The sequence below is a fragment of the Elephantulus edwardii genome, unplaced genomic scaffold, assembly GCF_000299155.1.
Source record: "Elephantulus edwardii isolate Elephantulus edwardi_28Jun2011 unplaced genomic scaffold, EleEdw1.0 scaffold00263, whole genome shotgun sequence".
Taxonomy (NCBI): Eukaryota; Metazoa; Chordata; class Mammalia; order Macroscelidea; family Macroscelididae; genus Elephantulus; species Elephantulus edwardii.
Window position 1 is genome coordinate 986,058 of NW_006400013.1, and position 25,865 is coordinate 1,011,922.

Genomic DNA, 25,865 nt, shown 5'->3' on the forward strand with positions numbered 1-25,865 from the left:
GCGCTGCCTCCTAATAACATTTCTAAGTTAAACAGGACACCCAGCTGTGTGAGTGATGGCTCGGTGGGCTTTATAGGGTCCTCAGCTAGGCCTAATAAGCATATCTCATAAAGATCATGTCGTGTGGACTACACTCTGTTGAATTTCCTGTTATGGATTAGCGTGTCAGCAGAGGTGGATAATATTTAGAATAAACCAGCAATCACTGACTAAATGGATAGCTTAGTTGGCTGAAGCAGGAAATTGGGGATTACGATGGATTATTTATCTTTTCCTGAAGCATAACAGTCTTCTCTAGTTGACTTTGATGCTGCCCTTATAGAACCTGTGACATTTTGTGAGCTTACTCTAAACTGTCTCGACAAGAGACCATGAACCCTATGTTCTGGGAATAGAAATGCGTTGCTAATAGTTCAGTGTTTGGAGAAAGAAATGCTATATCTTAAAAAGAACATTCGTGGGACCATTTATCTAAGTGACAGCCCCATATAGGTGGCAAGCCAGTGGGTGAGGCCAGTTGGTCAGGAAAGCCCCCTGGATGTATCTGGGAGCTCTCTCCCAATGGCTGGGGACTGCGTAGCGTCACAGTCACAGCCAGCAGCAGATCAGGAATGGTGACATGAGGAAGGAAATGCAGGGTTAGCATTCTGGCTTCCTGTAGTCCTGTTCCCTGAGCCATGGGCTGGCACTTCATGCCAGCAGAGGCCCTTGCAGACTGTTTTCAACATGCTGCCAGAATTATTCCCAACTCTATGCAGCTAGAAAAGACTGGGTTTGTTTGTTTTATTTTGAGTCCAGTTTAAAAAGTTGCTTCACTGAAATGATGGAAGACCATGGAAAAGGGAGGCCGCCAAACTAAAGTGAATCCAGAAAATCGTGGTTTGGAGAGGACTGTGGCTGAAGTGCATCTCCTTAAATTAATGTGACTTTCTTCTATCTTTCGCTAATGTAGTGGTTGACCAGCATACCCTCTGTACTGATTAATGTGGTGCATGGGGAAAGGAAACCAGATGTTGCTGGAGAAGGAGGAATAAGTACAGTGTTTCCATGTGGCTAATTTGTGAGCTTTGAGCTTGTTATCTGATAAGCTTGGCTTATGCTCAGGTCCAGAGACAGAGCAAAAAGCAAAGGTGTGCTGAGAACTCTGCTGGTGTCTATTCCCAAGTGAGTCTCCACGAAAGTTAAATCAGGGGGATCCGGCCAGTCCCTCCCAGATACAACTAGAATTAAAAAAAATTGGTTCTGTCGTGTTTCCTTTGTCCATGATTCCTATATAGCTATTTAGGTGCCCCTTTTGCATTTGGTATTGATTTTTTTTTAAATAAAATTTTTCTTTTATACTGGTTTGCTTACAAAGTTTGTATACATTGTTTTTCACACTGGATCTTTCCCATTTCCTTTACCCACCCCTCCCTTCACCCATCTAATTGTGCAACCCTATGACTAAGTACACACCCTGCCCCCACGCCCATCCTCACCCCTCTGCTCCTACCCTACCCAACCCTCGTTGGCTCCTTATACATGCTATTAATTAGCTTTCTATTTCCACAATAATGGCCTTACATAATATTTGTCCTTATGGGACTAAATTAGTTCACTTAGCATAATGCTCTCCAGTCCCTCCCACGTTAAGTAGTGATTTTCAAAATAATTTCTCCTACATGTTGCATAGTATCCTATCGTGTGAATGTACCATAATTTCTCAGTCCATTCAACTGTGGTTGGACATTTGGGCTGTGTCCATGTTCTTGCAATGGTGAATAACACTGCTATGAACATTGGTGTACAAATCTCCATTTGTACCTCAGGTCTACTTTTCTTAGGTATTTTCCAAGCAGTGGAATAGAATGAGATGATATCTTTAAAGTTGTTTGTTTTCCTTTAAGCATAAATAATAATTAAAAGACCATTTTAGTGGCATTTTCATTTGGAACTGGAGAGGAAACAAAGTCATAAAGTAGTGGGTACTGTGGGGAAGCCAGTCCTAAAGTACTAATCACTCAAGTTTTCTAAGTTTGGAGCTTTTCAATGGAGGCTGCATGAACTTGCATTTATTCCTTGTTTGCATGCAGAAGGTGCTCCCTCCCTGGTTTGGAGGTACGCTGGCATCTGCTTTGTTTACAGTCTTAATCGATGCATTTGAGTTGTGGTATTGGAGAAGAGTCCTGAATATCCCATGGACTGCCAAAAGAACAAATAGATATTGCATGGAGAAAGCACAGGCAGAATGTTCTTTTGAGGCAAGGATGATGAAGCTTTGTTTCACATAGTTTGGACATGTTATTCCTTGGAAAAGAACATCATGCTTGGAAAGGTGGAGGGTCAGCACAGGAGAGGAAGACCCTAAACGAAGTGCTTGGTACGTGTCTACAGCAGTGTGCTCACATGAGTCAAGTTTGGTAAGGATGGCACAGGTTAGGACAAAGTTCAGCTCTGTTGTTCATTGGGTCACTATAAGTTGCATTTGACTTGATAATATTTAACAACAACAACAACAACAGGACCCCTCTGAGATCAGACCAGCCTAGGAACCTGTGCAGCCAACATGTCTGGACCCTTGGCAGTTCCAGTTATTGGGAGAAGTTTCCCTTTTATTAGAGCTAGTGAGGGAGTTCTGTTCTAAGAAGTTGTGCAGCCATCCAAAAGGCCAGTAATTCAAATCCATCAGTGACTCTGCAAAAGAAAAATAGATAATCTCCTCCTATACAGTCTAAGCTCTGGAGGGTCACAAGCAGTCAGTACCCACCAGACAGCAATGAGTGAGTGAAGTAAGGTGTTGGTCCTCTTAATTCAGCCCACCCATAGTAGGTTCACCAAGAAAGAACTGATTTGACCCTTGAACATTTTGGGTCTTAGAGTACAGCAATGAGTGAGTGAAGTAAGGTGTTGGTCCTCTTAATTCAGCCCACCCATAGTAGGTTCACCAAGAAAGAACTGATTTGACCCTTGAACATTTTGGGTCTTAGAGTACAGGCTAAGGCCTCACTCAGGAAGCCTCACAGTTCAATACCGGAAGCAAGCTGGTAAATCAAACATACTATGAAAAATGAGAAACATGACTTCTGTTCCATTCAGGCTTCTAACTGGCAGCAAATATCTCATTTCTGTCCTGAGACTTCTAGGTATTGGCCTATTTTTCTCCACCAAGAACATTCAGATTATATGCAAAATGTCCCCACTTTTAAAAATAGATTATATCCAAAGTTTGGAGGGCTTTTAATGTTTCTGATGCAATATGAGCCTATTTTTAGTAGGACAGATCCTATAAGACTTTTAGTAATACAGAACAAAGCACGGCTCCTAACTGTAAAGATGGCGCTGTGGGTTTGCCATTGTGTGTCCACCAGGCAGTCTCTCAAAGGAGCTTTTCAGGGGTGGGGACAAAAATCAACATGGTACCACTTTGGTCATGGCCCTGTTGGGTCCTTTCCAATAGAGATCTCACCAAGCCTCTAACTCTTAAAAAGGTGAATTATCTAAATGGCCAGGGGGAAAAAAGAGAGAGAAGAGGAGGAGGAGAGGGCCTCTATGAGGTGGATTGATTCAGTGACTGGGGTAATCGGGATGGGTGTGTCAGAGACACAATTGGCACAGGATAGAGCAGGGTTTAGGGTTGTCGTACCTAGTGTCGCTATGAGTCGCAAGAGACTCAACGGCACATAAGAACAACATATATTTATTTATCTCGGCACATAGATAGCTTTCTCAAAGCCACCAAAAAGCAAAGGTGAGGATGAACCCCTCCTCTGCGAAGTAGTCCAGGAAGAAAGTTAGTAAAAGCCAATAGTGTGATCCATCCAAAAGCCTTATCAAGTGCATTGTAGTGGGGACGAGAACATTGTATGAAGGATGAGTAGATTAAGCCTTTGGGAGCCGCAACTAAAGCCTTTATTTTGGGAAAGCCATCAGCATATTCTGTACATCTGTTTATACTTTTCTCCAGCATAATTTTTTTTATTAAGAGTGCCCCTTAATAAACTACTACTTTATTTACATTTGCATATGCGTGACTTAACATCACAAATTATGAGTGCACAGTTAACAACCCACAGCCTTAAGACAGAACAGGAGCCAGCACACTCTTGTGTATACAGCTGTCCCTCCCGATTCTGAAATGGACAGTGTTGACATGGGCACTCACTCTATGCATTTTTCCTTCCCTTACTATGTAACTTGCCCTCTGGCTGAACTCCAGAACTCCTGAGGCTTGTATTTTTTAAATGCATACATTCATTCATTCAACAAATGCTTATCAAATGGGCTCCCCTCTGCATGGTTTTGTGCGAGAGAGACATAAATTGAATAAAACACAATCTGTACCCTGGAGGAGATGCAGTCTAGGGGGAGGAAGTTAACTGGGTCTTGTTTTTCTTAGTCTCGGCCAGCATTTCCCACAGAATCCATGGCCAGCATCCTGGAGTGGTGCAGAAGGCTAAGCACTGGACTCCTAGCTTGGAAGTTGGTGGTCAGGCCCTGGAAAACCCCATGGAGCAATTGTACGCTGCATACACAGAACTGGGATAGCAACTAACTCAGTAGCAAATTAACCACAGCACAGTTCATAGTCACTTACATTAGAAAGCCCTCCAGATTTGACATAGAAATGCAGATGCCAGCCTGCTGCAGGCCTCTTGACAGAAGCCCAGCATCCCCAACCAGAGCCTCAGGCCCATCCATCTAGTCTGTCTTAAATGAACGCTCTTAAGTTGGTTGCCTTTGCTTGATGCAGTATATAAGTAGCATCATGCATTTAAGAGGAATCATAATCTTTAAAGTATTGTTGTTACCATTGTAAACACTCTAGCAGATCAAATTTCTGGGGAGGTTTGGGGAGAAGATGACCAGAGGTGAGGACTTTGCTGTCCGCAGTCTTCCCTAAGCCATAGGTACAGATCTGAAAAACATGGGTCCTGTTGGTACAACATCTCAGCTGAAGTAGATCTTCAGAGGATAGCCAGCACTCTGTGTGGTGAGTCCCTGGGAGTGAGAACCTGGTGAGAGGATCCAAACCTCAGACGCTCAAGGTGTCCTGGGCTCTAGATGCTTATTTCGGTTCTCCTTGAAGCAGCTCCACCTTGCAGTTCTTCCCCTCCCAGCCTCCCAGCTACGATGGAGAGTGCACTACTAACAAGTTAGTTAAGGAAAATCCTTCGAAAACCAAACTGATTATGTCTCTCTCTCTTTTTTTTTTTTTTGTAAAGTTTTTATATTTTATACTGGTTTACTTACAAACTTTGTATACATTGTTTTTCATACCAGATCTTTCCCATTTCATTTGCCCACCCCTCCCTCCACCCATCAAATGTGCAACCCTGTGATTACCCCTCTGCTCATCCTCACCCCTCTGCTCCTCCCCCCACCCTTGGGCCTTCATACACATTTTACTACTTATCTATTCCTATAATAATGATCTTATATTGTATTTGACCTTCTGGGACTGATTTAGTTCAGTCAGCATAATGCTCTCCAGTCCCTCCCAAGTTAGATATTAATTTACAAAATCACTGTTCCTGCGTGCTGCATAGTAGTCCATCATGTGAATGTACCATAATTTCTCAGTTCATTCGATTGTGGTTGGACATGTGGGTGTGGCCTGTTTCCTTGTTCTTTTGATGGTGAATTAACACTGCTGTGAACACTGGTATGCAAGCCTCCTTTTTTTTCTGAAGGCCTCCTTCCCTTCTTTTCTTTTCTCTTCTCACCCTTCTCAATCCTTCCCTGGATTCCCTGCTGGATGATGGTAGTAGAGAGAGCTAATGAAGAAAGGGAGTCTCCTTGGCTTGGGGAGATTCCATTTACTCCAGAACTGGAAGTTGTATATAAGGAGACGTTAACTGTTAGTGTCTACTTTTGTAGGAGGATAGGTAGATAGAAAAAAAAGATGAAAATGATTTCTTTTCCTCTGCTGGATCCAGCAAATAGAGGCACATTTCACCATAGGGCCCCACTCAGACCCCAGCTCCCGAACACTTCCCCTCCATCCTGCCTGCTGTCATCCCAGAAAGCTTTGCTGCGCCATCCTTGGGAAACTCTCCAGTGACTTGTAATAATTAGCTCATATTCCCAGAGATGAGGCTCTCTTCTGTGTCCACATGAAAGCAGAGATGCTATGGAAAGAAAAATAAGTACCCATCAAACAGTATTAAGCGCTTGCCATTCCAAGAAAAATCTGTGGGCGTCAAAACTATTTCCAAGTTAAATATGTCAAGCATGTGTTTAAAAAAAAAAAAAAAAGTAAAAATTCCAGGGCAGCGGAAGATGTGGGAGAGGGCCTTCAAATCAATTATAATGAGATGATTCTGTCAGATGATTCTGTCACATCTCTCTGTGCTAAGAGTTAGTATTTAATTTTAAGAAAAATCCATTTTTGTGAACCTTGCTATTTTGTGAAATGCTGACCAGATGTTACACACCGTAAAGTGGAACCTGTCATGTCACCAAGGCCATCCCAGACAGACGTCTGGGAGACTGAGGAGCCACCAAGGACTTCTGTTTCCTCTTCTGCAAAGTGAGGAGAAAGACTCTAGGACCCACTTAACTCAACAATTCTAATTTCCCCTGTGCCTTTATCTGGTATGTGCTTAACTTTCTTTTGCAGAATGAAATTCCAGAAGAGTTCTTAATCCCAAGGTTATTACACATACACATACACCAGAGCCTAATTCATTTCTTTTATATCTCTGTATGCCAAAGTGCCTTATAATGAGTTGTTTGTGTTTCAGTAAACAAATTCATTCTCCATCTCGGCACTCCCTTCCCCCAAATAATTAGGGATCTGAAATCAATCCATTGCCACTGAATCGTGTTGTGTTCTATATGTTCCTAAGGCAAGATTCTACCAAAAAGAAGAAAGACTAGCCAGCTTCTATCTCAGAGCTTTTAAAATGCTGCTATCTTTATTCAAATCTGCACAGAAATTTTGTTTTAAAGACATGTTATCAGAAATGAGAGTTGGCATCTTTTGTGGTTCAAAATGTGCCCATTAAGAATAGAACTGGAAGAGAGCTGTAGACATGCTGCCTGAGTTCCACATGGGATTCTTAGCAAAGCTGCTCGGAGCCTCTGACACTGGAATTATCTAACTAAACTGTTCCTCACTTGTGCATGAAGGGCTGGCCCAGGGTAGAAAAAACACACATTTTAGAGTCAAAAAGGATTTAGGTTTAGATTTTCATTCTGCTTCATGGTGCTACATGACCGTTGGATCCCATAATCCATCTCCCTGAAGGAATAAGGATAATAATACTTGCAGTATGTAATTGTATTTCCTTTCTGTGAAAATTAAAGATGCAAGTTGGCATACCTGGAAGTGCTTACAAATGCTTGGCAGTCTTAAAAATGTATTCTCTCTGACCTCCTCTCTTTATGCTTAAAAGGTGCTGGCTGCCTCATCAACACTTAGTACAGAACGTAACTGGATTGATGTAGATGGGTAGGATGTTACTGTTGGAGGGGACTTTGGTGATTATCTAGTGCTGTCACCACAAATTACGATACTCCATTCCTCCACCCGGGGACCATAGTTTATATGCTTACATCACATCCCTGAGGTTTTGCCTCCACTTCCTGGATTATCTGGACAGTGGAAGGACATTGTGGTGAAATAGAACAGAGCCCTCTGAGCTGCCAGCACCCTGCAGTGGTGTCCCATGGTCTTCCCAAGGTGGGCTAATGCCTCAGTGTTCCGGGTGATGGAATGAGCCCTATCTTGTGCTATGTTGCCAAGATTTGTTTTCCAGCCATGTGGTGATTGGATGGTTGGCCTGTAGCACTGGCTTCTTGCTCAGCCACAGAAATGGAACTATTAACCTTGCTCATGTGTCTCCCCCAGAAAAATCATGACATTTTCACAGCTGATAGCCAATTTTACCAATTTTACCTGTTTGGGGGCTTTAAATTTGGGCGGGGAAAAAAGCCACCTCCCCCTCATTTGATTTTTATTATTGTTCTTTTATGCCCTTTTTATTACTGATACTCATTGAACCAATTGAGTGTGTTTTATTCATATATTTTTTTTTATGTCTCCTTAAGGATTCTGACCCAGAAAAATGGTATGCCTTTTAGAATTTCCTATTCCAAGATTTACATAGCACATTAATACTTACAATTTTTACCTCTGGGAACAGAGAGGAGGGAGGCAACAGATAATGAGGCATCCAAACAGCATCAGCAACTCGTCTCACTGCCGTCAAGTCAAAGCCAACCTATAGCTTTCCCTCCAGTGGGTATTCAGAGGCTGTAAATCAGATGGATGGATATTGCCCATTTGTTTCCCTCAGAGCAGCTGTAGGATTCCAACTTCCTGTCTTTGGTTTGCCTGTGCAACTCCCTATCCACTAGGTCATTAGAGCTCCCTTCCAGTGAGTGTAGGTGAGCATTTCCACCCTGGCTGTGGCTTGTACACAAAAGCAAACAGGCAGATTGAAATCCCAGGGCTCCATGCAGTAAGTACTTCAGCAGAAAGTGCCCCTTTTAGATGAGATTTGTATATGACACTGTCTCCTTTTGATTATAGCAAGCGGATGAGACGTTGGATTTTGAAGAACAGATCTTGGAAGCTGCTAAATCTATTGCTGCTGCTACGAGTGCCCTGGTCAAATCGGCCTCAGCAGCCCAGAGGGAGCTGGTTGCCCAAGGAAAGGTGGGTGAGCCCTGCTGACCGCGTTGTGCAATGTTGGTGTGGGGGGAGCCTCCAAGGAAAAGATGTCACAGCCTTCCCTTCCCCAGTTGCCAGTTCTTGTCCTGACTCACTGTAAACTCTTTAAAACTGATGAACAGAATTAAGGGCTTAGCTTCCAGGCTTTTCAACTCCTCCCTGTTAAGGAAAGTGATAGTGATCAGATCCTGAGCAAAGCATTGATAGTTCCTCTGTATGGTTTTGTGTTTTTTTTTTTTTTTGGAATTCAGATGCACTCTTATTGATTGTGCTTGGCTGTACATGTACATATCCTTCAAGATGTATCATGGGGGTGTTGCACCCTAGAAGACACAAATTTGACTAACAAGTTATAAGTACATGAGTCCAAAAATTATGGAAAAGTAAAAGAAAAGATTCTTTCATTGTTTTACAAACCCTCCCCCTGGTCCCCTCCACCATGCAGCCCTCGCTCTAGTCTCCTGTGATGACAGAAATACCCAGTTACATCTCTCTTTTAGACGGTTCTCTCCCTCCTCTGTTTCAGTGCAGTATACATTATTGAACCCATCTTACTCAGTCTCTCCCCAACCCCAAGGACAGTCTCATTCTACAACAGTGGCATCATGTAATATTTGTCCTTTTGTGACTGGGATATTTCACTCAGCATAATGTTCTCCAGAGTCAACCATTTTGAATAATATTGCATGAGTTCCTTGTTTTTTAATGCAGCATAGTATTCCATTGTGCGAATATACCACAGCTTCTCTAGCCATTCGTTTGTTGATGGGCACTTAGGTTCTTTCCAACTCCTTGCTATTGTGAACAAAGCTGCAATAAACATGGGTGTGCATATATCTGCTTGGATGTCAGCTATGGTCTCTTCAGGGTATATTCCCAGTAGTGGAATTGCTGGGTCAAATGGTATCTCTATTTGCAACTTTTTGAGAAAGCGCCATACTGCTTTCCACAGGGGTTGCACCATTTTACACTCCCACCAACAGTGAATCAGGGTTCCAGTTTCTCCACAACCTCGCCAGCATTTGTTGCTTGCTGTTCTGTTAAATTTTGCTATTTTGACTGGGGTGAAATGATATCTCATAGTTGTTTTAATTTGCATCTCTCTTAGGGCTAGGGATTTTGAGCATTTCTTCATGTGTTTGTTAGCCATCTGAATGTCGTCTTCGGTGAAGTGCCTGTTCATATCCTGTGCCCATTTTTCTATTGGATTATTTACCTTTATCTTGTGGTAGTTCCTCTGTATGTTAAGCTGTTTACAGACCTGAGTTGTCATATTTTGCTGGTGGACAGCTTTGAACACCATAGTCAAGGGCTTATTCATTTTTTATGCTTCACTCACTTGTTTTGAACCAGAGTTGAATGCTTCCCAGCTTTGTATAGTTAACATTTTCCAAAGCCTCTTGATCAAAACGCCAGTTTGATTTTAGATCTGCGCTTTCTCCAGTCTCCTTCATCTCAGCTCACCCATAAAGTACTCTATTTGACTGATTCTAGGGGTAGGGGTTGAGTGATAATATTCTTGCCTTCCATACAGGAAACCCAGGTTCAGTACCCAGCCAGTGCATGGCCACCATCTATGTCAGTGGAGGCTAGCATGTTGCTCTAATGCTGATTATTTTCAGTAGAACTTCCAGATTGAGATAGACTAGGAAGAAAGGACTGGCAGTCTACTTCTGAAAAAGCATTCCATAAAAACCATAGCACAATGGTCTAGTCCACATTTTGTCTGGGGGATATAATGGGATTAGGCAGTTTGATTCTGTATAGGGGTCACTGTGAGCCAATGGCAACTTGATGGCAACTAACAGACTGCTAGATATGGAAGGATCTTCTGATTTCAAATACTCTGCCTCATAGTCTCATAGAGCACCAGACGACAAACAGTTGTCCAAACAGAACAAAGAAACACTGCATGGTTTAAAATCAAGAAAGGTGTACATCAGGGCATTGTCCTTTCTTCATACCTGTTCAATCTGTCTGCTGTTCAAATAATTCAAGAAGCCAAACTCTGTGAAGAAGAATGTGACATCAGGATTGGAAGAAGACTCATCAACAACCTGCATTATGCAAATGATACAGCCTCGATTGCAGAAAGTGAAGAGGTCTTGAAGTACTTGCTGCAGAAGATCACAGACTACAGCTTTTCAACATGGATTACACCTCAACATCAAGAAAATAAAAATCCTCACCACCGAACCAGTAGACAACATCATGATAAAGGGAAGAAAAATTGACGTCAATGACTTAATTGTGAATCGGATCCACAATCAACAATCATGGTCACAGCAATCAAGAAATCAGAATGGTGCATTAGAGAAATCTGGTGTCAGGTGTCTCTCCAAAAGGTTAGAGAGAAGGGATGCCAGATTGAAGATTAATATTCCCGACTCAAGTCATGGTATTTTCATCTGCCTCCTATTCATCTGAAAGTTGGATAGTGAAAAAAGATGCCAAAAGAAAAATTGATGTTTTGAATTGTGGTGTTAGAGCCTGACTACCCCATGGACTGCCAAAAGAACACACAAGTCTGTCTTGGACAGAGTCCAACCAGGATTCTCCTTAGAGACAGGGATGGCAAAACTGCCTCTCACAGACTTAGGGCTTCTTGTCAGGAAGGGGCAGTTCTTGGGGAAAAAAAGACATTATGCTGGGAAAGAAAGAAGGTCAGAAAAAAGAAAGACACTCAGAAGGTGCATCGATACAGTGACTGTAGCAAAGGCCTTGAGCTTGTCAGAGATGATGAGGATGGTCAGAACAGGGCCAGGGCCAGGTCTGCTGTTCCCAGGATCACTATGAGTCATGGGGATCCTGACAATTAGGGTTGATCTAAGTTTACCGGAGACCTCAGTGCTCAGCCCTTGTGAGACAAAGATGGCACCTCTCTGGCAGTTTCAATCCACTGCAAAGTTAGCCAGTCCATGGGAACATTCTCCTCCGTGTAGTTCCTGTCTTGAGAGACCCCACAGGAGGGTCAGCTGTGAGCCCTTTCCAACTAGAGTTGAGTTGTTGGCCCTGCACGACTTCCATGACTGGTCACTGATCAGGCTGTTGCTCTCCGTAGAGTTTCACTGCTGATTTCAGAAGTAGGTAGCTTGGCTTTTCTTCCTGCTCCTTCTTTGTCTGGAAGCCCCACTGAGACCTGTTAAGTATCATCACAGCTCCGAAGCCTTCACTGAGAGCCTAAGCCTGGCTGAGTATGAGGTGCATTGGCCTGGAATCAAACCTGGGCCTCCTGTATGAAAGGCGAGCTTTCCACCACCTGCACCTCAGCAGAAATCCATAGCTGGCAGCTAAACAGAGGCCATTCCAAGTGCTGCTTGTTGGTTGGTTGGTTGTGGCCCGAATGGAAAGCAGCCAGGCTGTGTTGGTACAGCAGTGGTCAGAGTCTCACATAAAATGGGGTGCTCCCTTCTCAGGCTGGGGCAGTTGGTGGGAGCGCCAGGCTGTGTTGATGTCTGACAAGGTGTTTTCTCTCTCTAGTTCTCCAGGCAAGGTAGGGCCTAAGGTCGCTGTAAGCTTTCCAGCTCTCACTACAGGTTTCTCCACTCCACTTTCTAGGTCGGTTCCATCCCTGCCAATGCTGCGGATGACGGACAGTGGTCTCAGGGGCTTATTTCTGCTGTGAGTCTCCTTCCTCCGGCTCCCAGGTGCTTTGTGGGTCCCCCTGAGGGAAGCTCGGGCCTTGGGTCACTTCTCTGTTGACTTCCCAGGCCCGGATGGTGGCGGCAGCAACCAGCAATCTCTGCGAAGCAGCCAACGCCTCTGTTCAGGGTCACGCCAGCGAGGAGAAGCTCATCTCATCCGCCAAGCAGGTCGCCGCTTCCACGGCTCAGCTGCTTGTGGCCTGCAAGGTGAAGGCCGATCAGGATTCGGAGGCCATGAGGCGGCTACAGGTAATGGTCACTGATGCTGGTGGGAAAATACTCCTCTTGGAGCGGGTAAGTGTCGCCAGAGGGGATGGTCCCCATTCCTTGGCATGACCCACCAGGCACTCCATCAGCCTGCCTTCCAGCTTCATCTTCTTCCACGTGCTTCCATGCATCCTGCATCTCTGACCCATTGGGCTGACATTCTCCATGTGCCCCTTCTCCTCTAATGCTTTGGGAGCTTCACTCAAGTCTAAAATGCCCTGACCCTCCTCCAGGCCTACTCCTGGTCAGATCCTACTTTTCCTCTGTGACCCATCTCCAATGTCACCTCTTCTGGGAAGCCCTCCCTTCCTCTTAGGCCTCAGGCAGGCAGTTCTTCCTCTGTCTTCACAGAGCCTCTGACCAGACCATGCTTCTGGCTTCTGGCATGTTGTGCCACTGTATTGATCCCCAGATCTGTCGGAGACCAGGCTATGAGCTTTTTAGGTACAAGTCTTTATCGTTAGATTTCTCACGCATAACAAGGTGCCTATTTCACAACTAGTCCTAATTCAATGCCTGCTGAAGAAGGGAGTGTCAGGACTGAAGAATTAATATGATACTCTTGCCCAGGTTTCCCAGAGCCTGAATCATATGCCTATGAAGGTGACAATTTTCCTTCCCACTGCATATACTTTCACTGGCAGAAATGACTATAAACACAGTGAGGGAAATGTTTGAAAGAAGTACCACATATCCTCGGCATCAAATGCTGTCCGTTTTTACTCTTCCTCCTTTTAATCTACATGTAGAATACTTTTGTCTACTCATCATCATATTGAAATAGATTCTACTTCTTTTCACTTAACATTTTACCATGCTTGTTTTTTCTCTAGAAGAAAAGACTTCAGAATTTATACAAAGTTAAATGGTCCATTCTTCATAAGTCTCATATTTTTAGTGATTGCATGATATTATGTCAAATGATTATATCATTTCCTTATACTTTGGATATATTTATAAGTTATTATGATATAGATTGCTTAAATTGCCTAATGGTATGCTTATATAATAGAGTGCATAAATCATAAATGGTCAAAATGCTTGAACAATTCCACAAAAATGAATAACTAGTTTTATCGAAAAGTCCTAAGATACATTTATGTGTGTTGGGCCTCCTGAATCTCCCTCTAGCCCACCTTCCTCTCTCCAGCTGACTTCTGGGATAAATCCTTGGGATTTGAGGAGCAGCATATATATGTAAATCAGTGATTTATGGGGGTGTTAGAACAGTCACGAAAACATCATGCAGTGGGTTCAAATCCTGCCTCTGCCATGTATTAGGTGTGTGGTCCTTACACATCACTCAGAACTTAGCAGGCATTAGTTGCCTCATCCATAAAATCAGGTCAAGATATGTACACTGCTTTTATGAGAGTCAAATAAAAGATAAGGAATATACGTAAAACACTGCCATTTATACAGTTGTTATACATCATTCTTGTTGTCATTATTGTTTCTTGTGTAAATGGATGCTATAATGTCATGCCTGAGGCCCTTATTAAAAGCCACAGAGGTTTTCTGGGCCTAGTAGACCTTTGTTCAAATCCTGAATCTACAGTTTACCAACTACACAGATAACTTACTCAAACTCCATTTCCATGTCTAAAAAGTAGACTCATGAATTTCTGATCTGATCTCTTCAGGCTATTTTGAGAATAATTACATTATGACTGTTCATTAAATCTTAATTGTCTTCTTTGTCCTTTCATGTACAAATTCCCATGATCTACCTTGATCACCTTACGTCAGTAACTAGGTGGTCCAGTTAGTTGTCAATGAGGAAAACTCTTCCCTTTCTGATGGCTGACTCCCAGGCAAAAGCTCTTGATCCTGACAGAGTCTGGGCAGAGAAATATGGGAAGATCAATAAAACCTTTATCACCAGTACAAGAAAATTCTAGTCCATAGTGAGCAGAGGGGGAGAACATTAAGGGTAAGCCAGAGTGGTGGTTGTGGTGGTATTCGATGTGTCCTCTAGTCAACCACAACTCATAGTGACCCTGTGAACAATGACTCTGAGCCTTGCCCTGTCCTGAGCCAACTTCACTGTCTCCAACACACACTTGACCCCATTGCCACGATCACTGTGTCAATCCATCTTATCCTGGGTCTTCCTCTCCTGTGCTGTCTCTTCACCCTTCCAAGCATGATGTCCTTCTCCAAGGACTGCCCCCTCCTGACAACATGCTCAAAGTATGTCAGATGAAGCTTCAGAATCCTAGCCTCCAAGGAACAACTCTGTTTTTCCCCTCCAGGACAGACCTTTTAGTTCTCTTGGCAGTCCTTGGTGTGTGTTCAGTACTTTTCTCCAGCACAACTCAAAGGCATCGATTCTTCTTATATCATCTTTAGTCACTGTCAAGCTCTCTGATGCATAGCAAGTAATTGTGAAGACCATGGCTTGGACTAAGCAATAGTCTGTAGACTGATCTTGTTGCTCTTCAGCACTCTGGAGAGATCTCTGACAGCAGAATTTCCTAATGCCATTTGTCTTTTGGTTTCCTGACTGCTGCTGCCAAGAGTGTTGATTGTGGATCCAAGTGAGATGAAATCATTAACACCATCAATTTTTCCCTCCATTTATCATGATGCTAACTGTTGACCTGGTGGTGAGGTATTTTGTTTTTGTGATGTTGAGATGGAATCTGTATTGAAGGCTGCATTCTTTGTGCTTCTGCAGCAAACATTTCAAGTCCTCTTCATTTTCAACAACCAAGGTAGTGTCATCTGCATTAATGCAGGTTTTTGATGACTCTTCCTCCAGTCCTGATGCCACATTGTGACTCATAAAGTCTAGCCTCTTGAGCCTCTTTTTAGCATATAGATTGCAAAAGTATAGAGAAAGGAGTGCACTCCTTTCTTGATTCTGAACCATGCAGTGTTCCCTTGCTCCGTTTGGACAAAGCTAGGGTATAATCTAATAATCTGGACTTCATGTTGAAAAGCTTTTCTTTTGCTCTCTTTAACAATTGCCAGTTCTCAAGCACATGATGTAATACTCAGTTATTATCTGAAAAGTCTTAATCCTTTTGAGACTTCCAGCCTTGAAAAAGCGTACTGAGTCATGGACTGCCAAAAGAACAAACAGATATATTTTGGGGGAAAGTGCAGCTACCATCAGCATCAAAGATGGTAAAACTTCATCTTTTACACGTTGGGCATGTTGCTAAGAGAAGCTGTTCCTTAGAAGAGAACATCAAGGTGGGAGAATCAACAAAAGAGAGGAAGACCCTCAACAAGATGGACTGAGACAGTGACTGCAGCAAGTGTGTCAGCGATGATGAGGGTGGCACAGGACAGGGTTCAGTGGGGTGGCTATGAATTACACTTGACCTGACGGCACCAAAACAACTCATCCCTTTCTTGAATTCCTTCAAAAGCATTCACTTATCACCAGCCCTGAGCATCCGTTGTGCAAATGCTGGGGATGTAAAGATTTGAGTCACAGCTCCCACCCTCAAGTTACCCTCTGTCTGGGCCAGAGACCAACAAACAAAGTGTGGTCAAGGCTGCAATGAATCCAGCACCAAGCACTGTGGGAGCTCAGGGGGAAGAGGGCAAGGCTATGGCAAACAGGAAAAGTGATGCCTGAGCCAAGCTCTGAAATACGTGATAAAGTCAGATTGGGGCCCAGGCCCAGAGCTTTGCTCCATCAGAAAAGCGACCCAGGGTATCTGCCTTAACACACGTCTTGCTTTGCAGTAATCATTTCCTTACACAGTTCTCTTCCTCTCAAGAGTATGTTCCAGGAACTGAATCATAGTCATCTGTGAATAAGTCACACATGGAAGGTTCCTGGGTTGATAGAATTGCTGGATAGGTAGACAGACAGACAGACAGACAGATGGATACTCACTCACGGGGGAGAACTTGTGTGTGATAAACTGACTCACATGCTCATGAATTGATCTCATGAACTATGTCTGCATGTCTGTTCTTTCCAGGTCCAAATGGCTGTTTCTAATGATACAATTTATGCTTTGTTCTTTCTCAGGCGGCAGGCAATGCTGTGAAAAGGGCCTCAGACAATCTTGTTCGTGCCGCCCAGAAGGCAGCATTTGGCAAAACTGATGATGATGATGTGGTCGTGAAAACCAAATTTGTAGGAGGCATTGCTCAGGTTTGTGATTAAACTCAGAAACAGTGTCTGCCCCAAAATGTTGTAACCAAACTAAACTCATTGCAGTCGAGTTGATGTCAATTTGTGGTGACTTGGTGTATGTCACAGTAGAGTCCTCTGTGACTGATGTCTTTCAGAAGTGGATCACCAGACCTTTCTTTTGAGGTGCTTCTGGATGAATAGAAACTTCCAGCCTTTTGTTTAGCAGCCAAGTGTGTTAGCTATTTGCCCTTTCCAGGGCCATAGAGTCGATTCTGATTCATACCCATCCCACAAGTCAGCATAGAATGGCCCACAGGCTATTCAGTCAGTGACCAGAAGTCAGCTTCTTGTTTCTTGGCCCATCTGGATCATTCGGCCTAAATCCCAAAGTTGGGCTGGAAGGCTGGGGACAAAGCTCAGAATGCTGTCCTCATTGCACCACCTGTCCCACTGCAGCCAGGGACACAGAGCTCACGAGGCAAACCATTCAGATTATAAGATTCCTAGAAAGTCTTAGCTCCAGCCAGCTTGTGTGTTGCTTTTCTTCTAGATCATTGCTGCCCAGGAGGAAATGCTCAAGAAAGAACGAGAACTGGAAGAAGCAAGGAAAAAACTGGCCCAGATCCGCCAGCAGCAGTATAAATTCTTGCCCACTGAACTTAGAGAAGATGAGGGTTAAAGCCAGAGACAAGACGGGGTACCCCAGGGAATGGCCCTGCAGGGACTGGACAGACAGTGTTCCCAAGAGGCCGGACACTTACCTGGAACCAGCCCGCCTCCCCCTGGGGTGAGCCCAGAGCCCCAGTGCTAACCCTCACTTCTCTGTCCTGTTGGGCACGGCTGCATGATTGTGATGTCACACGGTACAGTGTTCCACCCACAGCTCCTCCACCACCTCCCCTCATGCCTCACCGTATCTCAGGAGAGAGGGGCACCCATCTCGTGGACTGTTACCGAAAAAGAGAAGTCAGTATTATGTCATCCTCAGATACTTTTACTTTTGTTGGTCCTTCTCTAGGCCTCCTCCTGGGCCTTTTGGGAAAATCTTTATAGGAAAAAACGAAACCCAGCTTGGCAGAAACCATTAATGTCATAGATCTTCATGATATTCTTCTCTCTCTTGGGAGAAGATGGACATTGGAGCTGGACATGGTTAATAAAAGCCAGAAACAAACCAGCGTGGACTGCAGGAGGGTGACTTGAGTACCCCTTCCGTGTTTGAGCACTGGCTTCCCCAGGGGGTGAAGAACTACACTCCTTTTTGCACACTTTCCTGCCTCAGTGTGTAAGCTCCTTGTTCAATCTAGACTCATCTTGTATTCTGTGGCCCAGAAAATCAAATTACTATTTTGTTCCTCCATAACCCAAAGGGCAAAGGTGTGGGAAACCTGTCCAGGTTGGGTGGCCGGGGCTGTAATAAAACCTGTGGGCGCCTTACTCTACAGAGGCTGGTTCTGTTCATCATAATGCACACACACCCTGCAGACCCATAGCCCCCAAGTGACAAGGCAGCATCCTTCACAGAGCTCTCAAAGTTGGGACCCAGCTGAAATAGAGAAATCTCTTGGTGATACCATCTTCCAGATCCCAAACGAGTTTCTCACTCTTAAACTGGTCAGAATTCAGTGTTTGAAGGCAACCACCTGATAATCTGGCACCTGTCCTCTATTCCAATATGACGTTCTTTCTGCATTGTGATGTCCTAAATCTCTGTGCACCTTTCCCTAATAGCTTTTCCCTGTCTTGCTCGTAAGTGATGACAGAATTCAATGCCTGTTTTTTGAATGCCATAGACCTCCCCTACTCTCCTGTCCCCATCTTTAGACTCCTATCCTTGGAAAGGAATTTTAAAACCTGAACTTTGCCTTTAATCTGGGCCTCTACCTGAGACAGATGGCTTACCACATGAAGAGTGGCGAATGGTTAAGAGCTCAGAAGGTGGGCCGTTTTGCCAGATAGCAAATGTCTTTTGAAAGAGGAGTTATTGGAGGAGCTTGATTTGTAAGACTGATAACTGTGATGTGTGATCTTACGTCTCCTATTTCATCATATTGTTTCATAAAGGAGGCCTGGTGACGCAGTGGTTAAGCACTCATCTGCTAACGGAAAGCCTGACATTTTAAACCTGCTATTTCACAGAAGATGACATGGCAGTCCACCTCTGTAAAGAGTGCAGCCGTAGAAACCCTCAGGGGCAGAGCTACTCTGTCTTAATGGTTTGTGATAAGTCAGAATCAACAACAGTGGGGGTCTCGGGGGTTTTTTTGTTCTGTCTAAGGAGAAAACTCTGGTTTCCGTCTCAGAAAGTGTCACCCTTGGACCTTGCTGTGATCCTGTTTTAACAACCCTAGTCATGTTATAGAGAGTGCTGGTGGCTGTCAACAGCTTGATCTTGACTGGATCCACAATCCACACCTTCGGTACAAGCAGTCAGGAAATAAGGAGAGGCATTGAACTGAGAAAATCTGCAGTTAGGGACCGTTCCAAATTATTGAGGAGTAATAATGTCAGTTTGAAGACTAAGGTGTAGCTGATTCAGGCCATAATCTTTCCTATGAAAGGCTTTTCTTGCTATGCATCTGATAACTGGGCAATGAATAAGGATAACAGAAAAAGAATTGATGCTTTTGAGCAGTGGTGTTGGAGAAGAGGACTGGACGTCCCATGGACGGCCATGAGAATAAACGGGTATGTCTTGGAGAGGGTGCAGCCAGAGTGCTCTTTGGAGGCAAGAATGATGAGGCTTAGCCTCACATACTTTGGATATGTTGGTAGGAGGTGCTGTTCCTTGGAAAAGGACATGATGTTGGGAAGGGTGAATGGTCAGCGAAGGAGAGGAAGACCTTCAAACAGGTAGACTGATATGGTGACAGCTGCAATGGGCTCTTGTGCAGCAGGAAGTATGAGGATGGCACAGGATAGAACAGGGTTCAAATCTTTTGTTCATAGGGTTGGTACGAGTCATGCTCCACTCGACAGCACCTAACAACAATAACTGGTGGCCTAGTGGTGAGAAACTGTAGCAATCCCAAGGGCACACAGTTCAAATCTACCAGCTGCCCTGCAGGAAAAGGATGGGCAATCTCCTGTCGTGCAATTAGCTGCCTCTGAAAACCCACTGGAGGGTCAGCTGTGGGTCAGTTCTTTTTTTTTTTTTTTATTTTGTGGGTCAGTTCTGATTCAGCAGTACTCAACAACAATGTCATGTTTATAGGGCGCTCCAGTGGCTTACTCGATAGGAAGTTGTGCTGCTAAAGCATAAGGCAGCATCCCTCTGAACATTGACAACCACCAGCCAGTCCACAGGAGAAAGGTGGCCACACTCATCTCATGTGATTTACAGCCTCTGAAAACCCGCTGGAGGGTCAGCTATGATTCCATCCCAACTCAACAAAGAGGACTAATCGTCTGAGCTCATGTTATGGTTTAAAAATGGGTATTAAACTTCTCACTGTGCCCCATATTTACAGGAGGCCTGTAAGTGCTATGCACATTTAGAGCTTTTCCCAGACAACAGAAAGAAGAAATGGAGTCTGACTGAAAAATCAGTGAGGGGGACGTGTCAGTGGAGTAAGGAAGCATGAACGGTGCAAACATGGAAGCTTCTGGATCTCTGTGTGCTCAGCGGAAAGCTAACTCTTGGCTTGTCCCCTCAGATGCAGTGAGGGCAGTTTTCACAGAGCTCTGGTAACAGTGGTTCAGTGCTTATCTATTAACCAAAACATGTATGGCTAGAACACACTGTCAGCCACTAGGAGGGAAGACCCGGCAATCCACTCCTGTAACTTGCAGCCTCAGAACTCCACAGGGCAGCTCCACTCTGTCCTATCAGCCTGCTGTGAGTTGGAATCCACTCCAGGATACCTCTTCATCCCCACCCTGGCCTGAAGCCCCTTCTGATCAGAATGTAAACACAGTGTACTCCTCAGACACCTCAAGAAGGGACTTAGGGTGCTTTCAGAGACTAAAGGGTCAGGTTCAAAGGTGTTTTAATGGCCTCATGGCTCGTCCCACACCACCCCTGTGCTCTCACTCCTTGTGCTGTTCAGAACGCCTGGCCCGCCCTCCCCGCTCACGTGTCCTCAGTCCATCCGGGCATCCCAGGAGTTAGGGATGGGCAGTTAATGGGTCCTCTCCGGCTGCCTTATGACTCAACCATTTAAACTCTATTACATTTGATATTAGAAACCTCTCCAGAGGCCAGCCAAACAGCACAGCCTGTCTTTACAACGTGAAAGAACAGGTGAGGAACAGTTTATTTTTCTGTCGAGCCTTTATAAATATCTCCCCGTTTGTTGTCTTCTGCTGCTAGAAGTTTGGAAATTATTTCCCAGTCATCATCTGGGGTGGTCCTGGCTTTTCACCTCCCTTCCTAGCCCACCGTGCGTGTGTGTGTGCATCCTTGTGGCCCAGTCTCTTCTCATTTCCTAAGGGAGGCTGTGGTTTGGTGGCATTAGTTAATAGGTGCTCGTGGAAGCATCCCAGGTGACTCTGAGGGGACATCTGGATCTGTAAAGGAAGGTGATTTTGGAGTTTGAAGGTAGGAATTTGCAGCTGGAATGTGAGCTGCTGACAGGGATATCGTTCGGGCTAACAATAGAGCCGGGCCTGGAGCATGGGGTGCAGATCTTCACAGGAGAGGGGCAGATGTGAGGCAAATCTCTGTGTCTAGAAATTACTGTCCCTGGTGATTAGGCAATGAGCCTGGCTCTTGACTTCAGCACAATCCAGTGATTCAGGAGTTTGCATTTTGTCCAGTCTTACTTTTCAGAGATCTTAGGAGAAGAATGTTAAAGCCACAGCTGGTTAGTCAGGCAGCCCTTGTTTAAACTCTGCTGTGCTCAGTCAGGTGAGTCCTGCTGGTGCCAGTCAGCCCCAGTCACCTGCCGTCTGTGTCCAGGCCCTAAGGATTGAGTCCCCTCTAGCCGTAGCAAGTGACTTTATAGTGGAAAACTTCGTAGGGCTCTGACAACTTTTCCTACTTGTGTTGTGGGTGTTTGATCAGTCAATGAGTTTGCCGGCAACCAAAACCACTTATTTAAAAAAAATTAAAATATTTTAACTGGGGAAAAATAAGGGACTCAAACCAAAAATCGGAAAAACTACTTTTTTGCAATGCCCCTGAATTGTAATACCCACCTCCAGAGTTATCCCAAAGACTAAAACCTCCCACATGGCCCAGGCCACAGAGTAGTGGTCATGAACAAGCCATGGTCTCTGCTGCTAGAGAATGGAAAACTTCATTTCCTGCTTTGTGGATGCCCCCTAAAACCACCTCTCCTGGCTCTGAGATCTGGGCTCTGGCAGGACCTATGGAGCTGCTAACCTGAGAACCCCAACAAAGCAAGCTTCAGTGTGCTCACTCTCAGCCATGCAGGGTCCCCTCTGCTGCCGAGTGGAGTGTCGGGATGGCTGCTGCTGAGAGCCTTCACAAAACCAGGAATTCGGGAGGAAAGGCCCACTTCAGGGACACTGTAGTCCCAGAGTTCAAAATCCCAGAGGGGCCTGGCTCTGTGATGGGGCTCAGGTCTCCTCTCGCCACAGCCTCTGCTGAGGGCTCATGACGTGGTCTCTGATGCAGGTAGGTGTCCTCCCTGGAAGGGACTCTTAATACCATATTTAAAATTTTCTGAGGCTATGGCTCCATCTTTCTGGGCTTTGTGATGGGTATTTTAGGTTTGATGGACTGTGACACGTTCTACTGATTCACAGACATTACCAAGAAGAAAGATATCTTTTCTTACAGAGATGTTTAGATTTTACCATCCTCTGAGCTCACCTCCCACCACCCGGTAAATGTACATGTGTGAGTCACTGTGTCCATGTCCCCTCACTGTCCAAAATACTTGAGACTATCACTTGGCCACCGTCTCACCAACCTGCAAAATCCAGAAGAAACCCAAAACTTGGCAAGAAGCTGTTCTGCAATGCTGAAGGCACAGTTTGAATCCACCAGCTGCTCCACAGGGAAGGATGGGCAATCTTCCTGTGTGATTAACTGCCTCTGAAAACCCGCCAGAGAGTCAGCTATGGGTCGGTTCTGATCCGACAGTACACAACAACAACAGTAACAACAAACCCCACCCTGTGTCACAGTGTCCTTACCCTATTGATCGGGCCTCTTAAATTATTTTTTTTTTTATTCACCAGAAATAAACTTTTAAAGAATGCACCTGTGTGAAGGCCTGATGGGAATGGGAGAAAGAGGGAAGAAATGTGTGTTTATCATGTGAGAGAAAGTCCGCTTTGAACGCCAGCTCATGGTCCATGTGACGTGTGTGTGTGAGGCAGGGCCACAGAGGACCAGGGACCACAGAGGACCAGGGACCACTGAACTCATACAGCCTTCCTGGAGCCAGAGACAATCATAAGTTTAAAACAACAGCAACAAATTGCCATCAAGGTGGAACTGACTCAGCGGTCCCTCCCTTGGATTTCTGAAGCTGTAAATTACATGGGAGATGGAGCCACTGCGGGATTTGAACCACTAGAGAGGTGAAGCCTTGGGTTAGCAGGCCCAAATCCCTATAGGACTAGGCCACCAGAGCTCTCTGAACCTGGAGTATGAGTAGGAAGATTTGTTCTTTTCTTAAAAAGAAGCAGGTTTTCTGGACAAGTCACACAGGAGGTTTTAGTCCATGCTTGCTACCCCTTCCAGCCAATTCTCAGAGGCTACAAGTCACATGACAACGGATTTCTTATCTTTCTCCCAAGGAGCAGCTGGTAGATTTGAACCACCTATGTTTGGCTTGGTGGTGTAGCTTCTTACCCACTAGGCCAGCCAAGCTTCCTCTGCAGATATGACAGCCTTCGAAACCCTATGAGGCAGTTTCACTGTGTCCTGTAGTCACTATGTGTCAGGCTCAGCAGTAGATTGAATTCAGTTGGTTTAAATCTATTAATGATTAAGGGTTTTGTATCTTTGACTTAACAACAAAGAAGACATTATGCTGACTACCACCAAGAAGGAGGCAGGAAGTCAGAGAGGTTCAAACCAAAGAGGGCTGAAAAGAAATGTGGTGAGCTGCCTGGGTGTCCGGTCAGCTGGGGCTTCACACACAGCTCTGCTGCTTTAATCAAGGGAAGGTCTCAGGGCCATTTTACAGAGGGGCTCAGGGAGGCTCAGGAGGACATGGGCTTGGGGACTGTCTCTAGGAATCCAGACCCTCTGTGCAGCTAGAGCAGGCCAAGTCATCTCCAAACAAGACCTCCCGGGTCCCCAGCACCACCAAGGTGCTAGAGCAGGCCTGTGGGGAGATGAGGAAAGGGATTCTACTCTGGGAGAAGCTGCAGTCCAGGGTGGAGATGGCCCCATGCTACCAATGAGGGAGCCATGGTGTGCAAAAAAAGAACACAGAGACAGCAGGTGGGGGCCACCGAGCCTCTCCATGTGGGGTGCAGCCAAGGGACCACAGCCAGGTCAGGACAGGCTTGATGGATTGGAGAGTGACACTTCCTCTCTAGAGACTTAATGCACACCTGACCGTGTGCTGGTGCTTAGCTTTTTTTGAACCCTCATTGAATTCCTACAATCTTATATGTATGTGGTTTGGTAATACTCTTTTCAGTACTCAAGTTTTTTTATTGGTCTGCTTACAAAGTCCATATACATTGTGTTTCTTTTTTGTCCCAAATAAAAACTCCTATGGAAGGCCAGTTCCTCCCTGACTCATGTCCTGCTGCTGCATCACCCCACAACCTTTGAACATGGTGGGGTTTATGAGGAGGGCTCTGGAGAGGGCACGGTTTCAGTCAGAGCTTAGTAGCCTTGATGGCATCCCCACAATAGCCATATAAAGCAGGACACAGAGCTACTCATCCTATCGTCCTTTTATCCATGAGGACGCTGAGACACAGAGAGGTTAGGCACCTTGCCTCATGTCACACAGCTAGCAAATGGCAAGTCCACAAACGTGAAGTCTGTTCCAACTCATGGTGAATACTGGTTTCTGAGGCTGTCAGTCTCATTTTATAAATGACTTTTTTTTTCCTTTATTTGAGGGAAAATTTACAATTATATTGGCTTTTCTTCTGATCATTCATAGACATTTTGTGTTATAATATTGCATTACAATTTCTTTTGATTGTACCCATTTTTATTACAATAGGTTAATTATAATGTCCATTTAATATCATCTTAATTAATTTTTTTATTTGAATGAAAGTTTACAAATCATGCCGGTTTTTCATACACTCATTTGTACACATTTTGTTTTAGAACATTAATTGCCACCGATTAATAAGTTACAATGTCTAATCAACACTTTAGAGCTCTGGTGGCCTAGTGGATAAAAAACTTTAATGCCTTCATTCATGCAACAATGAATGAATGGAATTCCAAAATCTCTGTAGATGTTCATTGGAATGAAAAATAAATAAATTAAAATATTTTTTTTAAAGTAAAAAAAACCCCAAAACTTTAATGCCAACCCCAAAGCAGGCAGTTCGAATTCACTGGCTGCTCCGTGGGAGAAAGATGGACAGTCTCCTCTCATGAGATGTACAGCCTCTGAAAACCCCCTGAAGGGTTAACAATTCTGACTCAGTGGCACACAACAACAACATAATCATATCAGTTCTTTATTTTGTATTGCCTTTTCCTTCATCCAACTTACATGTTTACCTCCCTTCTGCCTCCCTTTCCCATGCCTGTAATCCCTGCAAAATGCTTTCTTATCTGTGTGCAAACCTCTGTCTGAGGCTGTAAATCTTTGTGAGCAAAGACTGCCTTTCTCTGCCATGCAACTGATGGATTTGAACTGGTGACCTTTTAGTTAGCAGCACTATACAAAACACACTGCCCCACAAAGTCTCCATTACGCTAGTGAGGCCCAAGTGGAGATTCAGAGGCACTCATGTTTCTAATGAGCACTTTGTGGAGTATGGCATCACGAGGCCAGTAAGTGGGATAGGGAGGAAGCAGGTGGTGACCGCACAGGTCTTCAGGCCAAGAGAGCCATGTAAGCAGGTGACAGCCACAGGGAGGTCATCTGGTGCAGGCTACAGAGGAAGAGTCTGAGTGAGGGCTTGGTTGTTGAGATAGTGAGCACAGCCCATAAGCCATTGAACGACTCTCTAAAATCAAAACCCACCTCCATCAGGGTAATTCTGACTTAGGGACCCTGTAGGACAAAACAGAATTGTCCAGTAGAGCTTCAAAGGCTGTAAATCTTATGGGAGGAAATGGGCCATGTCT

The 25,865-nt window shown here is 44.6% G+C and overlaps 1 protein-coding gene across 1 annotated transcript in view; it reads left to right on the forward strand.

Moving 5' to 3' along the window:
* The window catches only part of TLN2 (talin 2), a 282,673-nt gene extending 265,325 nt beyond the window's left edge, over window positions 1-17,348 (forward strand). Inside the window, exons 51-55 of the mRNA XM_006899628.1 lie at window positions 8,516-8,641; window positions 12,215-12,277; window positions 12,367-12,549; window positions 16,562-16,687; window positions 17,220-17,348. Coding sequence (XP_006899690.1) covers window positions 8,516-8,641; window positions 12,215-12,277; window positions 12,367-12,549; window positions 16,562-16,687; window positions 17,220-17,348 — 627 coding nt within the window. The remainder of the gene's footprint in view (window positions 1-8,515; window positions 8,642-12,214; window positions 12,278-12,366; window positions 12,550-16,561; window positions 16,688-17,219) is intronic.
* The last annotated feature ends 8,517 nt before the right edge of the window (window positions 17,349-25,865 follow it).